The 18030-nt window shown below is 38.6% G+C and overlaps 1 protein-coding gene across 4 annotated transcripts in view; it reads left to right on the forward strand.

The window, feature by feature from the left end:
- Positions 1–18030, forward strand: part of tiam2a (TIAM Rac1 associated GEF 2a) — a 187359-nt gene that overhangs the window by 151258 nt on the left and 18071 nt on the right. For all 4 annotated transcript variants that reach the window (XM_051646173.1, XM_051646174.1, XM_051646172.1 and 1 more), the window contains 3 exons: positions 10676–10864; positions 15072–15140; positions 16315–16440. In XM_051646173.1, coding sequence (XP_051502133.1) covers positions 10676–10864; positions 15072–15140; positions 16315–16440 — 384 coding nt within the window. The remainder of the gene's footprint in view (positions 1–10675; positions 10865–15071; positions 15141–16314; positions 16441–18030) is intronic.

An 18030-nucleotide genomic window follows, 5' to 3' on the forward strand; every position in this document is an offset into this window, starting at 1 on the left:
AAGTATAGTCACAAGCCATAAACATTATGCATGTAAACTTGATTTTAGTGTGATTCAATCGCTTACTAACCTTTTCTGTGTAAAGTTATGGCCAATTTTACAACTTTGTTGCCATGCCGACGTAACGCTGTAAACCCTAAAATGACAGTAAAAACTACAATTTAAACAACTTTTCAGCTCAGATAATACCCAGGTTTTACCAGAAGAATTAATGTAAGTGCTTTTATGAAATTATAAGCTTTACATTTCTGGCTATACATTTTTCAAAAGTTGGCCCCATTCACTTCCATCGTAACCTCGATTTTTGCTTTTTTTTTTAAGGAAAAGGAGGGACAAGATGAAATAATTTTTTTGTGGTAATCAACATAATGCCACAAATGCTGTCAACTGAGATTAACCTGTACTGAACCTGAAATGTTTTCACTATATTTAACAACAATGATTTACAAACTGTGTTCTTGAGTCAAAAGTCTCCATATTTTATCCAAGTAGGTCTCTGTTATTCTTGCTATTCTTTTTTGGGGCCAACACATTAATATATAATTCAGTATTTTTCATTATCATAACGGTATTATGATATTTGATCCACGTGGCCTCCTTTGCCTTGGGCACAGCTTAGATTGGCTTTTGACACAAAGGGTTTCATCATTGAAACGTGCTTGAAAAACTCCATGAATTCATGAAGAAAAATAATAGTTTAAATTGCGCACTAGAGCATATAACGGTATATAATAGCCGTTTGGCTTGCACGGCCATCCACATTGATTTATGTGAGTATGTCTTTATTTATCAGGCTTTAAAAAGAAGATGGCTACATGGCACAATTGTTGTAACCTCAGGGATGAATCACAGCCTGTCAGAGCTCTTCTACGGTTTGACAGGACATTTTCCTCTTAGCAATGGCCAAAGCTTTCTCCAGGGACACTCCATCCTGACTTGGTCTCTCGAGGATGCTTCTTTTATCATGTTTTAGGAGCATTGCTCTATGCAAGTTCTTGTTTAGATAATTAGAAGTTGGAAATTTCTCTATTTTCAGTGTGAGACTATTGGGGCTTGCATGACTGCTCATTTATACTAATTGTCCAGGAAAGCAGTCGACTGGTCACCATATAGAATAAGTGCAACTAAAGTCATGTAATCCATGACTAGTCAACACATACCCAATGCATCGATTAGTGGCAAAACAAATTGACTAGCCCATTACTCGAATATTCGGTGCAACCCCTCTCCATCTCCCTCCCTGCATGTGACTATGCAGTCAAATGAGTATGTAAAATGATTTCTGAAAGAGCTATTAGCTATTTGTTGGAGGAAACTTGTTGAAGAGGACAGGTAGCATTAGATTAACACCTTGCCCACAGAATATGCCAAATGAGGATAATCCTCCTTTTGGCAGACATACAAGAGACATAATCCTTCTGCCTCCCACAGTCCCTCTCCTGTGACTTTAGAGAAGTCACCACTGTTTGTTTTTCTTTGTTGCAGCTCCATTCTGCTAATCAAGTGCACAACTTTACATGCAAATGTTGCTCAGTCATGGTATTTACAGGGTTTTTGTTAAATAGATGGCATTTTTATATCCCAGAACTGTCAAGAAAATGACTAGCACTTTTGATACTAGCTAAAACAGAACAAATAAGCTATATACAAAAACTGAAAATAAACAATGAGGTGTCATTGCCAGATCCTTTACATGCTTGCAATTATTTTCTTAGTGGAAGGTCAGACATATTTAATTGCTCCCATTATAATCAATGAAGTTGTTAACACAGCAAGTGCATGACTTGTGCAGCTTCGTTCATTGTAATGGGAGCAATCTGTAAGGTCACTTTTAGAGCCTGTAAAGAAATAATCTGATTTAACTAGCCAGCTAGACTCTACCTATCTAACTTTCAGTAAATTGGCTAAAATGTTGTTCAATTGCCAGAGATAAAATGTGTGCTATATACTGTAGCCTATAATCATCAGTGCACACAGTAGCCAGCCTTCTCGCTTCACTGCTGCAGTTTTTTTGTGTGTGTTTCATCATTTACTCACCCTCATGCCATCCCAGATGTGTATGACTTTGTTTCATCTGCAGAACACAAACAAAGATTTTTAGAAGAATATTTCAGCTCTGTTGGTCCATACAATGCAAGTGAATTGTGACAAAACTTTGAAGCTCCAAAAAACACACCGATCAGCCACAACATTAAAACCACTTGCCTTGCCTAATATTGTGTAGGTCCCCCTCGTACCGCCAAAACAGTGCCAACCCACATCTCAGAATAGCATTCTGAGATACTATTCTTCTCACCACAATAGTACAGAGCGGTCGTCAGAGTTACCGTAGACTTTGTCAGTTCGAACCAGTCTGACCATTCTCTGTTGACCTCTCTCATCAATAAGGCATTTCCATCCGCAGAACTGACGCTCACTGTTTTTTGTTTTGGGCACCATTCGGAGTAAATTCTAGAGACTGTTGTGCATGAAAATCCCAGGAGATCAGCAGTTACAGAAATACTCAAACCAGCCTGTCTGGCACCAACAATCATCCATACGATTATCTAATCAGCTAATGAGTGCATAAAATCATGCAGATATGGGTCAGGAGCTTCAGTTAATGTTCACATCAACCATCAGAATGGGGAAAATGTTTTGATTTCAGTGATTTTGACTGTGGCATGATTGTTGGTGCCAGATGGGCTGGTTTGAGTATTTCTGTAACTGCTGATCTCCTGGGATTTTCATGCACAACAGTCTCTAGAATTTACTCCGAATGGTGCCAAAAACAAAAAACATACAGTGAGCGGCAGTTCTGTGGATGGAAATGCCTTGTTGATGAGAGAGGTCAACAGAGAATGGCCAGATTGGTTTGAACTGACAAAGTCTACGGTAACTCAGATAACCGCTCTGTACAAATGTGGTGAGAAAAATATCATCTCAAAATGCTATTCTGAGATGCAGGTTGGCGCTATTTTGGTGGCGCAAGGGGGACCTACACAGTATTAGGCAGGTGGTTTTAATGTTGTGGCTGATCGGTGAAATATTGTTTCATAACTGGTAAGAAGTGTTTATAGCTTGTAAATTTTCTCAATTCTCTTGCCATTGACAGGATTGGCAAAAATTTAATTTTGCCCCCTGGGTCTAAATGGGCTTTCACTTGATTTGCAACAGTGTTACTGAAACATGTAACCCTATGGAGTGAAGCGCCAGCTTCAGCATTACCACTGGTTGCTTTTCCTTCAAGCATTTTCACACAGCGCTCAAAGTTCAAACTATTTCAATTTTGAACTTGTTAATGCTGACCTTTTGAAACATCAGCCAATTGTTAACGGACAATTCAGATGACGCATTGTTACGTAAAAAATGTCAGCACTAAAATCAAAACAATGTTCTCTGCTTTTCATGTGGAGATCAAAGCAGCGCATGCACGCTGGCGTAGAGCAGTGCGTTGACACCCCGACACAATTTAATTGAAAGCCCCTTAAGGAACTGATTCGTATGTTTAGTCCTAGAGGTGTTTGTTTTGACCTGGTGTGTGTTTGATGTGTCCTTCAGATCCTGCCAGGGTTTAGTGTCAGGTGATCTGTGTTTGAAATAAACAACACTGTTTCATGCTGCCTCTGATTACTAGCAGGGGCAGCAGATCCATTTATTTTGTCTGTGACACAGAACCAGACAACACATGTAATGTTGTTTACTTCAATATATTTTCACATGAAAGCTTTTAAGAACATGATATTTGCCTGGGAGCTATGTGAAAGCCCAAAGCTAAAATGTGGAGAATGCAGGCTGAAGGTTTATGAAAAAAATAAGACCATGTTTAGACTGTTTGAAGAGCATATTCTATTAAAAAACAAACTGAAAATGACTACTTTCCCACTGCTGCATAACTGTGTAGTTCTGGTTAATATTTTCACACAGTTCGGCTTTCAACATGCACTGTACTGTTAGCACAACTGTCCACAGGCCAACCAGAAATGTCGGCATTGTGTTGATCTTATTGAAAGGCCGGGCTAGTGCACCTTATTATGTGCTCTGGAAGCTGCAGCAGGGGTCATGCATGCCAGCAATTGATATGCAGATTTCAGCGGGCAGCAGCAGCAGTTTTTGTCTACGTGCACTAAATCTGGTAGTGAACGATTTTTTTGCATCCTGTCAGAAGGCCCTGAGCCTTTGAAAAATCATTAGCCTAACTGTCAGTGTTTTGAAACTGCTTGATAGTTGACATAAAGTTGGAAGAGGGTGAGATGTCATGAGTTAACGTGGAGAGAGAGTGTGAGACAACAACAACCATGCCAACCTTTAGGGTGGGCAAGATTAGGAGAAAGAGCTCTTCTCTGGCCAGAAGGACCAAGTACAAGGCCATAGCTGCCTGGAGGATACTTTACAGGCTGCTCTTTATGGTGAGTGTGTTTTTTTGGGGTGGTCAGGGAATGAGGATGAAAATACAGCAGGACATAATGGCCATGTTTGCATCTGATATTAATATATTTTTCAGGCAACTCGGTGTGAGTGAAGAGGTGAGACAGGCCGCTAGTGATATTTCGTTTGTGATCAAATATTTTAAGGGAACACATTTTTCTTGTTCACTTCCATACACTAACTCATATTTCTCGTTCACTGAAATCTCTCCCATTCAAAGCCAATGAGCTCTAGTTTGAAGCTGCTTTTGTGGCTTTTCTTGCCTTTTAAAGATTAACTATAGCAAGCGAGCCAATAGCATTCAATGAAAATGGCCTTTCACTGAACAGTTGGTCAATTGAGTGGGACATCTCATTCGTGAACGCACTGAAGTACAGTAACACTCATTCGGCAACAAAATGATCTTCGTTCTTGAACAAACGAGAGGGGGCCAAGTCGTTCGTTCAGTTTGGCATGTGAATCAGTCGTGTTCTAAGGAGAGAAAGCGGTACAATGCACTAAGACAAGTTTAGAGGTATGCACAAAACAGAATCCCCAATTTATGACTGTGTAAAAATGTGAAGACCACATGGTTAAAATGAATTTAAACACAAATGGAAATGTTGTGGTTGGTACATACTGTAACTAGAGATTTAGGGATTTGGTTATTTTTTTTCAATTTCTTGGTTGAAGTCAAGCCCAGCATTTGACCAATTATAGGAAAAATAATACTTGCTTTCTTGCCATTTGTGGTAAAAATAGTTATGGTGTTTAAACTCTATTTTTAAAGTGTCTTTGAACATTCGTAGACATGCAAATTCCATTTGTGTTACTTTGTCCTGCCTTTAAATACTGTAGCGCGAGCCAATAACATTCAGTTTCACCCACTGAACGAATGTGCCCAGTCGGTCATTTGAGTCTGAAAGAGAGGAGACATCTTATTCGTGAACGAACTGAATGTTCTGAAACAAAATGCAGATGTGGTGCAATGGCAAAAAATAACAAAAAAAAAAAAAAAAAACATCAATCTGATGCATTGACACAGATCATCTATTCAATTATATTGTAGATGGATCTTGATCCATTTTTCTCCATTCCACCTTGAGTATTTGTTACATCCCTGGATGTATTTTAAGTGTATTTTTATTTGTGATCATTTGTTTGTATCTTTTCTTTGGGGAGGCTTTTATTTTGAGACATTCAATGTGGTGTAACATTGTATCTGTTTTGGTTGTGTATTTTGGGGTGAGAATGTTTAGTTTTGCATGCCTGTTTTTCCCCTGGCTTTTCTCCTCTTTCTCCATCTCCCTCTCACTCTAATCTACCAGGTGAGAGCACTAACGAAAAGTTCTCCTGATTGTTCTGGCTGTGAGCTGATGGAGGATAAAAGCCACTGGAAAGCTTCATTCCCCGTCTCCCCTCTCCTGGCTCAGACGTGTTGTTATACTGTCTTGTGAATTTGTTGTATATCACTTGAGATTGTATTTGTGCCTGTTGAGTGAACTGTTGTTAAAAGGTGTTAACAGGTATTGTCCTAAGTCAAGTGTGCCTTGGACTGATTACTTTGGGGGTACCTGTAGGAAGGTGGGTGCCATTTTGTTTAATATTGGCTTTCTTTTGTTTTTGGGTAGTAAGGTAGTTAGAGTATGTTTATGTTGTTTATTTCCATTTTCTTTTCTAGGAAAGTTAGTTGAATCCCCCTTTAGGAATTTGTTAACTTTTGTTTGTTATTTTGGCCTTTGCCTCCTTTCTCATTTAATATGAAATAAATGCCTAATTTTGGTTTCCAAAAACTTGACTATTTTTGAGTGCTGGGACGGAATAGGGGAACTAAAATCTTCTTGTTATGGTTTTCCCAACCGTAGACTGGGATGAATCGTAACATACTCATGCACTTGGTTGATTTATCTGTTGAGTGCTTGAGCAGTCAAAGTGAAACATGATCACACGGAAAGTTGGCATGTTGTTTCTGAGAGTTCTGGTACCCTAGGATCGGACACATTATGCCAACCCACTGATAAGCGCCATCTCCTATTAGACATGTTTGCATCAGCTCCAGTGTGTTAACCTTCCCCTGTGGTGTGAATGCAAGCGCTTTGCATCAGCAGTGAAGGAGACCAAGGTTTGGATCCCCCATTGAAACCAGGAAGTAATTGTGTTTGCATAATCAGTGAGGTTGCATTTTTCCTTCTAACATTGAATTTTTATTCCACGAATGGTTAGGTTTAAGTTTGGGGTTTGAGTTAGGGGGTACAGTATATAAAATAGCAATTCCTTTTCACTGAATTATAGCCTGTACAGCTGAAAACAACTCTCTTCGCAACTCTTTGTTTTGGCTCCCCTCTGTGGACATTACACTTGGAAAATGGAGATCACACGTGCCCATACGCCCAACAACACTTACCGCTTTGGCCACTGGGGGCTGTGTTTTGCATTTTGATAACCACAGACTGATTTTAGCTTAGAAAAGTCAACCTACTGTTTCTGATTTTACCGTGAGATCAGTCTGAAAAGTGACAAATGCCCATCCCTAGTTTACACCTGTATTGAGCACTGTCCACTTGTTATCAGATTATCAGAGAATCAGGTAATACTTTATGTAAAAGGGGCCAATGTGTCACTAAAAATATGAACTTTCACAACAAGGATTGTGAATGTGCAGTGCAAAGCCAGTTTTCTTTTCTGAATATGTTGAGTTGTGAAGATTTTCTGTCAAGATGTACAGTTCGCTGAACTAAAGTTTCTTGACAGCTGGTATCACAGCACTGAAGGAGCCTTCATCCAGGGACTTAAAGAGAAAAACGGGAATTGAAGCTGTCGACTCTTGTAGTTATCTCTTGTTTTGCTGTCATCCTCGTCTTTTTTGCTTCCACATGGTCTTTCTTAATTAGATATTTGGGTCACCTGACATGCAAACATAGACATTTTATGATATTTCTCAGAGTGCTCTAAGAAAAGAGTTCATCTTTAAAAAGTGTTGTGAGGAAAGTCCATATATGGAGATGGTATAGACATGCATTATGCTAATTACTGAGAGCATTGAGGGCATTGAGAGACAGTAACTTGGCATGAGCATACAGCCAATACTCATTCAGTGCAAATTCGTTGTTTTCAGGTGCTTTTGTTAACAGGAAGCTGTGCGCAGTCTTTGCGACCTGCGGAGCTCCTTTTAACCTCCTGGTGACTACAGCAAAACAAACAACACTAGTGCTAGCCACAATTACTGTTATCTGTCTGTGCCAGACTGCGTTTTCCCACCGATTCTACCACAGGGCGTTCGAATAATATGTCAGCATGATGTCTCTGTACCTCTCTCTGCCTCTTACATGTTTGGATTTTTTTTTCTCCGCTAAATCTAGAATGTTCGAAGGTTTATGATTCTGAGTAAACATATCTCTTTTTTTTTTCTTTGCTCTCTGCAGTTTTCATGCTATTTATACTCCATGTATCAGCACTACATATTTCATGCAACCTACATGCTGAGGCATTATGCTAATTTTTCACTGCAATGTTGACGGCACAGTGCTTAAAAGAGCCCATAATCTCTGTTTAATTAATGTTTGTGAAGAGATCCTCAGAGCCCCAGTGTTGCTGCGGGTGGTCCTACCATAACTGGGTAAAATTCATGGAAAATTGTCCAGGTCAAAAAAATTAAATAAAACTAGGTAATTAAATTTTGCTTAAAGAAAATGAAGCCTATTTCAGGACCATGACGATTTGTTTGCAATGTGATATTATTTAATTATTTAATACATATATTTAACTAATTCTTTCTTCAGATTTTGGTGTGAAATATGACCCAGACATGTTCTTGACATGTTTGTTAAGCGTTTTGTTGTTGCACTGCAGCCGTACCCTCTTCATACTGTCTCTCACCTTTTCCTGGCTAACTAAGCCACATTGAAGCCTCTCTACTGCACACAGTCTCTGGAGTGTCCATGCTGTAATTAGTAAACGGAGCTGCAGAAGCAATCTGCTTGTTCCTTGTGCAATTCCATTTCTCTCTTAATGGTCTTCGGCTAAATCACCGGCTCATTTCACACACAAACACTCACACACACACATTTTGCATTGCAGTGCGCTCTCTGTCGCGGTGTATTGGTTGGTTGTTGTGAGGTCTTTGGTCAATGGGTTCATGTTAATGTTAGAAGACTATCACACCCAAACATACACAGTAAGACAGAACGGTCCTTGTGCTGAGTGACTGGTTTGTGAGGCAGGGAGGTTGTGCTCTTCAGTATTGAATTTGTACTGTAAGTTCTGGTTCCAAGCCAGAACAAGGCTTTGGTGATGGTTTGTCTGCTGTGGTCCAGCAGATCTGTCAGCTGTCAGCTGTTTCACTTGTCCACAGCTCTCTGAGAGCTGGTTCTGAGAGATGCTGCAGCTTTTATTTTGAGACATTCATTGTAAATGATATTGTTGTTTGTATTGAAGTAATGCATTTGTAGGAAGTAGGCTGGAGACCATAAATGCTGTGAAGCTGGTAGCATGACATGTAACCCTTATTATTTCAAAACCGATTGCTATATTTGAGAGGATATGGTGCAGCTGCAGTTTGTCAAAGTCAAGTTTAAATCCAACATAAATTATGTAATACTTGCACGCACATCCCAGCTTATATGGACCAATTATGTCACTATAAAACTATGCTCATCAGTTCAGAGATGTTTCTACAGCTCAGACAGGCTTTCAAGTATGCATTTAACATTCCCAAAATGCACTGAATAAATAAATTTTTTTCATCTTGATTTTTTAGGGGCACTTGAAAATCTAGCCCTTTTGTTGTGACATGAAGAGTCACTACTCAATAATATAAATACAGCCTACATTACTAGCAGAAGTGTTACATTTCCCATTCAAAAATTGTTTTCTATTGAATATCCTCCTTTACTCTGAAATATATCACATTATGAAAGTAAAATGGGTTGTGAACGCTATTTCATGTTGATTTTAAGGTCTGTATTTACCTGTCTACACCGGATGCTTGCGGAGCGAGGTGTCACATCAAAAGCAATTCACTCCTTTTATAATCAATAATGATGTCTATTAGAGGTCGACCGATAGTGGATTTTGCCGATACTGATAACTAAGGTGGTGGGAAAGGCTGATAAGTGATTTATTAGCCAAAAGTTTTTAAAATTGATTTATAGAATGTCAAAAAAATTTCCTTACTATGTACTTTCCGCACAGTTAAAGAGAAATCCCAGATGCGGTTTATTGTTCAACCAAAATCCCAATAATAACCAGAAAAAATTACGATTTGGTGCATAACACGGGACTTTTAAGTATAAACAAGCCCGAAACATACCATGGACTCTTAATTTGAAATTAAGAAATTATGAAAAACCTATCAGCAACTATTGGCATAGATTTTTGTAGATAGCCGATAGTTCCAAAAAGCAACTATCGGCACAGATTAATTGATAAAACCGATATATCAGTATATCTCTACTGTCTACACTGGATGTGACTGACACCTTTATGAGCGCCTTGTTCTATTTCTGACGCACTACATGTGCTTGCTGGTATTGCTCACAGCTGTTTGTCCATGCATGTCGTGTTTTTAAAACCTTTGCTTACGCCTTTATAGTACACAGCCTCAAGCCATTGCGATAAGAAGTGACTTTGGTTGCGCTTGGTGAAGTGCATATTCAAAAAGACTTTGAATCAAAACAATTCCTATGGACCTATTCCAAAGTCTTCTAGCAAGTTAGTCCACTGTCGGCCATCTTTGGAACACTCTCGGGAGGCTCATTCCCTTACAAAAAATCAAAACTAGCTGCAAACTTGCTGCAAATTTGCTCCTTGGTTGAGCGCTCCAATTTCTCCCATTCATTTTAATAGAAATGGCCCTTCTCTGCTAAACTCTGACCTATTCACACTAGAGATTGAATTTGTCTGATGACAGAACATTGTTTTTAGTAGGTAGAGTAGGTTTTGTTTCTTTGTCTGCTGAAAAAACTCAACTACGAATGAGACCAATTGGTCTTTGAGCACAAGGAACATCTGAAAGCCAACATTAACAAACCAGGGGAGCAAAAGAAGTGATATGACCATCAATTGTTGACAAAATGGTGAAAATAGACCTTTTGCTAAATTGCAGAGTCACCCCCAGAAACATCTGACATTCCCCTCCTGGACCGAAGAGACAACCACTTGCCCCCCCAAAGATCTAGTACTTATGGTCACATTCACATATACTCTGGACCATACCCCCTCCATCCATGTGTCATGTCATTGTTTCATATGGGTATGTAACATAGAATTTTCTTAATTGTGTCTTCTGCAGAGTGTGGATAGAGTGTGTTCGCTGTACCACTCCTTCCAGGAAGGGTCTGGAGGTCTGATGGAGGGCCAGAAGGAGCCAGCGGGGCCAGAGCCCTCCATGCTCAGGCCCTGTCCACGTCACATGTCTGCCACAGAAAGACTATGCAAGGTCATCCAGGAATTAGTAGACACGGAGAAATCCTATGTAAAGGTGAGAACTGACTCTGTAATCCCCCGTTAACATAATTCAACAGTAAGAAATGTACTCTTGTGCCGAGTGGAGAGCCGTCTAGTCTCTTGAACTGTCTATATGCTGCTTTGACTTCATTAAAACAGTTTTAATTATGTATGTCTGCTTGTTGAAACCTATTTGTTAACTGACGATGTTAGCTTCCTTTTTTAAGGAAGTTGTGACTAGACCTTAAAAGACTTTAATTGAATAGGAATTTAATTTAATTTTCATGTTAATTGATATTCATGTTACAATAAAAATGTAAGACCTTATAACTATTTTGAATAATTTTTGGCCCCCTCTTTAGTTTCCATCTGGATAATTTGACTCTCCAGAGAAAGTAGTTGAAAAGCCCTCTTATAAAGGGTTTTTACACTTAGTCATTTCATGCATTTTATACTAATAGGGTAGCTATCAGTTCATGAAAAGACTAATTGCATGCCCTCCAAGATGTATTTGAGATATATAGCAATCTAATCACTCACACCATCAAAGGAGGTTTTTGAGACACGTATAAGACGCGATGAGGCCAAGTGTAAATGTATCTTGGTTGTTTAGGCCATAAGTAAAGAAGTATAGGTCTCTGCAGAACAAGATTGATTGGGAAATGCCCATTTATGTTCTTCGGAGACACCAGTCTCAATGTAAATGTTACTACTCCCAAATGGAACTCTGTTATATTTGCATTTAGTGCAGGAATAGTAGATTGGATTTATATCCATAATACATTTATGACACTTTTATGTGGCCGACTGTACAGTAAATGCACTTGTAAAATTAGTTTTAAGATTTATGCCTTTCAATTTCATAACAAAATTCCATGCAAATTAATTGCATAATCTTAAACAAAATGGAATTAGTACAACTTAAATTTATTACGTTTTATTCATTTTACTTTAAATATTACACAATTTAATTTTATGGAATTTGGTAATGGAATTGAAGTGCTTGAATTTTTTGTATTTTTTTTTTTATGTGGAATGTGTGTACATAATTGGAGAGCAATCTGATTGATCAGGACGGATAGTTTTATTTGCATATTACACTACTGTTCAAAAGTTTGTAATCACTATGAAATTTGAAGGTTTTTGAAAAACAAATGATACTTTTATTCACCAAGTAATTCACAATGCTTTCAGTTGATCAAAGTCGTTTCTAATGTTACAAGTTACTATTATCATTGAAACAAATTCTATATATTTCAAACTTTCTTGTTCAACTAAGAATACTCCTCTTGCAGCAGTGACACCTCAGACATTCTAGTCAGTTTATTAAGATATTCAGCCGAAGTTTCATTCCATGCTTTCTGTAGCACTACCCAAAGATGTAATTGGCTAGTAGAACACTTGTCACAGATTTTCCAACCAAACTTTTCTAACAACAGCTGTTGTTGTGCATATGGGCCGTCCAATTCTCTCTCTGTCCTGATTAGATCCAGTTTGCTTTCTCTCAAAGTAAAACAGGCTGTTGAATCTCTAGAGAAATTTGTTTCTTTTTGTCCAATTTTAAAATCACAATTTGACTTGCAAGGGTGAAGTGACTTCAGGTGTACTCAATACTTTCGCAACTGAAAAAAGACACCGTATTACGATGTCCAAATGGCATTAATTAGCACAATCATTTTCAACTGTTCTAGTTATACATTTCTTGAGGGCCAGTCTGCCAGATTATCATATTACAGTCATTTCTTAAGGATTAGGTGAAACAGTATTTTCTCAGTAGACTGCTGAAAATGGGGCTTTGACATCAAAGGTAAAATAGATTTTTTTATATAAATAAAAATATAAAACAGTGATAATAATTTCCAAATTATTAAGGCTTAAGGTAGTGTTAAACAAAGATGCAATTTAATGCATCTTTGGTGGAGAGAAGCATCAATTTCTTTCATGCACAAAAATATCTTAGTGATTCCACATTTTTGAACAGTAGTGGAAGCTGGAATTGAAGTATTTTAACCTTTAAGAATCTGAAAGTCACATCAGTTCAGTCCTAAACCTCTATATATGATAAACCCAATGAGGTGAAATCTCCTGTTTTTGCAGAAAGCATATCTTGGATCGCTAGTAGATTCTTCATTGAGTCCCAGAGGACCACCAATTAATGAACTCCTTTTGCTGGTAAACAGGAAACGCCTCCCTTCCCATCTGCTTTATGAATAACACCGAGGCTTCGTGCATATGATCATTTATAAAAAGCAGAGAGCTGTCAGCTTCACCCTGTTAATGTTCATAGTGAACCTTTCGTTGGCATTAAAGCTGTGCAGTTATAATGTGCTCCCCCAGTTAATGTGTGTCAGGGAGGCATTTGATTATTCCAGCGCTCTGTGATATGTGGGAGGGGGGAAGAGTGCTATCCCAGAGTCCTGTGCACGAGCCATTTGTCTGTGATATGCTGCATCGGCACTGGCAGTCTGCTATAAATCAGCCTAATGAGAATATTCATGCTGATGCACTGACAGTCTGCGAGTGTTGTAACATTGCCACATCACGCAGTGCGGGTTTGGGTGCTGTCGAGGGACGGCTTTGGGTGTTTAGATCCGAAACAGCAAGTGTTGCTGTTCATGTCTAAACCTTCATATTCAATTACAAAATACTTAGGTAGCACTTTTTTAGGTGAGCTTTTGGGTCATGTGTCCGGACCTGGTATTGTAGACGGATGTGGAGATGGCAGCAGTTGATATTATTGGTCTCTGAGCTCTTCTTTCTTCTTCTTTCTTCTTCTTCTTCTGCCTGCCCGAAAAATGTCTGGGCAGCAAAATTGTGGAGACACCAAATTTGGCAGGATGTCCCAAATACCCCCAACAACTCAAGCGCGCACACACACCCATCCGACCCAGGGTGATGCTATAATACGCACATTAATGTTTTCACTAATATCTTCACAATCGTATGAGCTAGAATCTAAGCAAAGTCAAGCGAAACAAAACGTAAATATCCTGAAATTTCATTTCAGTCTATATTTTTCAGATTTGACAGAAACAAGAACGGGCCATTATTTCTCCAGTTCCAGGTCGAAATGTGCAATATAATTTGGTATACTAAGGTGTCTTTCCACTTCTAAGTTAAGGTGCTCTATGCCGCTTCCAAATTTTGCCTAAAGATGCAGTGCCACATTAAAGTCACTAAACTTTGTTGGCTTTAAAATAGACTAAGTGGGTAATAAAAAGTATTAATATCAGAAGCAGCTCTTATGCATCTTTTGTTTATCAAAATGGAATGAGGATTTAGGATTATTAAGATTTTTTGCATTGTGATGTAATTTTCAAGACACTTAAGCACTTTTTAACCAACAAATAGAGTGCAACAGTCTGGTTCCGGAAGTAATAATCCCATAAATTTTTTCCATACAAAGTAATTTTCAATAATAACTCATAAACCTTTAATGACAGACCTATCGTGAGCTCCGAGGTTGTTCATCGATGGCATATGTCTTTGTTGAAGCCATCAGTCCATGTTATTTCATTCAAACTTCATTGTATAAAGATTGTGTTTAATAGCGAAATCCCTGATGAACAACTACATTACCCATGATCGTAGAGAGAAATATCCACCAATCAGAGAACCGCAGCCAACAAAGCCTGCCACACAAGTCCAGTAGCGACCACCCACTTCCATAACACACTGTGAATGACACAATCGAGTCAGTCTCCTAACACATTCAAACTACTTATATGTATGTATCAGAATATTTTTCATTAAACTTAAAATACTGTATATTGTTTCACTTCTTATAATCAACAACCTAAAAACAATAGTTTTATATATTTCCATATATATATATATATATATATATATATATATATATATATATATATATATATATATATATATATATATTTATTCGATTACATCATTTGCAATGCTTTATGGGATTGTAGATCATTCCCTCATTAAAGACGGTAAGTACACAGTTTTGTTCCTTTGTCTTTTCGTCCGATTTTCAAATACTCGTTCAAGAAAGAAATGTAACACCTCTGTCCAGCACTTGACATAGGATCATGCATCATGAATGTAGGAGACATGGGATTGTGTTTATATGTAACCAGATGTATGATTTGGGCAGTCACAGTAACAATTTTGGAGGACTCCCTGAATGTGTATGTTCTTCAGACCTTGAACTTTAAACTAACAGTTAAATAGGCTGTAGTATCTTACTTAAGTAGAACTCCTCTCTCTCCTCTGCACAGGACCTTAACTGCCTGTTTGAAATCTACCTGAAGCCCCTGCAAAAGGAGACCTTTCTCACCCAAGATGAGGTAAGGCAACAGCCCATACCGAAACTAGCTTGAAGGGTCACAGTTGGATTGGGTTGGCAGGTATCGCACAATCATTCATTGCATTAATGGATCTGGCCTCATTTGCCACTGCGTTGCTAAGCTTCACATCCCCTCTTTCCCCTCTGCTGTGACTGATGCCAAAGACTAGCGTGTTCAATTCAACAGTTCCTGCACTGCTGCCCAGTGAACTGGATTTGACCCTGACATGGCTCAGGATGTCCCTGAGGAGAGATCAGTCAATACGAGCTGAGGAGTGGGCCATATTAAATCCCTGTTAATAGACACTGGATCGTGCCCTCGCACAAATTGAACAAGGACCAAAAGTAAAGTGGTCTTAAGTGGTAGTTCTCAAGATAATGGTGACAATGTGGCAATAAACATTTAGCAAGAGGCCTGAAACAGAAGGAGCAACTCTGTGTTAGCACAACTTGTGCATGCATATTATATGTTAAATGGGTTTAAATCAGTTTTCTTCCCTGTGAAAGGCTAAATGGTACCATGTCTTATCGTTACCTTGCCTTCGTAATTAACATTAAATGCGTGGGTGTTTCACCAAACATTGTTACAGCGACCCAGCACGTATATTTACCACAAATGGATCTACAAAATGCTGAAATAGTGTCAAATTTTAAATGCGTTGTCAAGACAATTAGAAAATAATAGAATTGAATATATTCAGTCATATTTTGATGTTTTATTTTTCATATGTTAAAGAGATGATGCAACAAATGATAGAGCAGGATTCATTACTACCATACTGAAATTTGACTGTAAAACACATATTGAGCTACACATAACACATAAATTACACATATGTATTTTCTCAGGCTTTTATTGAGTCTAAATAGATGCACAACTTTCAGAATTTCAGTAGTAGACACAAATGGCAATAGCCATGTGTTGAAGTTGCTATAGTTTACTTCCACATTGCTTCTATGTGATGATTCTTGTGCAATAGATGGAAAATAAGTCGATTGTTGCTGATTGTCATGACAATGGCATTTCATTTACACAGAACCAAAGCTTAAAACCCAAAACTTACCTAAAAATGTTATACTGTTCTTCTGCTGCCTTGCAAGCACTGGTATTTCTTTCAGGGAATGCAAATCTAGTTGATTTGTGTTCATTGGTTCGTTGTTTTTTCTTTCCTCAGATGGAGAGTCTGTTTGGCAGTCTACCAGAGATGCTGGATTTCCAAAAAGTTTTCCTGCAGACCCTGGAGGAGAAGATCAGTTCCTCTCCAGACTTCAGCACGCTGGAAACCCCTGTGCAGTTCAAGGTGAACACACCAAATGCACAAACTGACTTCATATAGGATATTCTCATCTGGAAAGTCTGAGACGTGTACAGAATTGTATCATACCTGTTAAGGGCAATTGAACTGCATGTCAAATAAACCTCTTCAGGGTGTCATTTTGAATATTCATGTGACAGGTGCCAGCTTGCACTAAAGCCCTGTCAAAGATAATGAGGATGAGATCTCAGTATTTGGAATAGTTTTTCTAAAGTTGCTGAATGCTTCTCACTTCTCGCTGTACTCACCCTCATGTCAGTATAAAACTGTATGATTTTCTTCTTCCGTGGAACACAAAGAAGAGATTTTTTTTTTTCCCATACAATGAAGGCTTAGAATGACCAGCTCCAAAAATGACAAAAAAAAGCACCATAAAAGATTCATAAAAATAGTGGAGTGTCTATTTGCACCCCAACAAATAGTATCTGCCACACAGGCCAGCTATTTGCACCCCAATAGTCTGGTGGTGTAACCACAGAAATATTAGACAAACTAAACAATAAATGTCGCTGGCAGTGGTGTGGGGTGTGTAGACAGTGTGTGAATGTGTGCTTTTGTCCTAGCGACTGCGGTTCGAATCCACGTTTTGTCCCACTCTTTTTTTCCATCTGATTTCCTGTTTCCACTCTTAATATTTCCTTTAATACTACTTAAAATAATAGATAAAATTGAATATAAAGGTTGATTTCATTGCAGTGATTTGGTCACGGCAAATGTCGAGGAGTGCAGAGAAGGTTTGATTCGGAGGCGGGGTCTGTCGATCGCACTTGTTTCCACGGCTCAGCATCGCTTGTGTGTACATTAATAATAATAATAATAATAATAATAATAATAATAAGTTTAATTTATATAACGCCTTTCCAGAGCTCAAGGACACTTTACAATAGTTACACAATAATACACAAACAAAGAACAGTCACAAAAACACTATGACTAGCACAGTCATTGAGAGTGAAGCTTGTAGGAGAGAAGCAATTCACTAAGATAGTGAGGTGCCAGACCATGAAGTGATTTCAGTGTAAGCAGGATTAGTTTATATCTGTTGCGAAACGAAACTGGTAACCAGTGAAGTTCATACAGGAATGGAGTGATATGAGCTGAGCGCTTGGTATGTGTAAGAATTCTAGCAGCAGAATTTTGAATGTATTGCAACCTAGCAATATGAATACATTGAATATATTGCATCACTATATGGGTGCTTTCACACTGGCAGTTTAGTTCGAAACAGAGCACAGTTCGCATGAAAAATGGGTAATGTGAAAGCTTTCATGCGGATTGGGGAGCGCACCGCGCTACTGAACCCGAGACTACCTGAGGTGGTCTGAGTTTGGTTGCAATGGAAATGTAGCTCGATTCACGTGAGTGTGCTTTCACACTGGGTACGTTTGCTGCGGTCCGATTCCGAGTGCTATTGTTCCCGGTGCCCCCCGCAGCGTTGGTCTGGTTTCACATTCACTTGATTCTATTGAACCCCGGTCCATTTGCGTTCATCTTACGTCATCATAAAGACGCTTGGAGAACACAACGCGACTCATCATACTTTTTGTTTTTTGTTATTTTGGTGCCATTATGCAC

The sequence above is a fragment of the Myxocyprinus asiaticus genome, chromosome 20 (genome assembly GCF_019703515.2).
Source record: "Myxocyprinus asiaticus isolate MX2 ecotype Aquarium Trade chromosome 20, UBuf_Myxa_2, whole genome shotgun sequence".
Classification (NCBI taxonomy): domain Eukaryota; kingdom Metazoa; phylum Chordata; class Actinopteri; order Cypriniformes; family Catostomidae; genus Myxocyprinus; species Myxocyprinus asiaticus.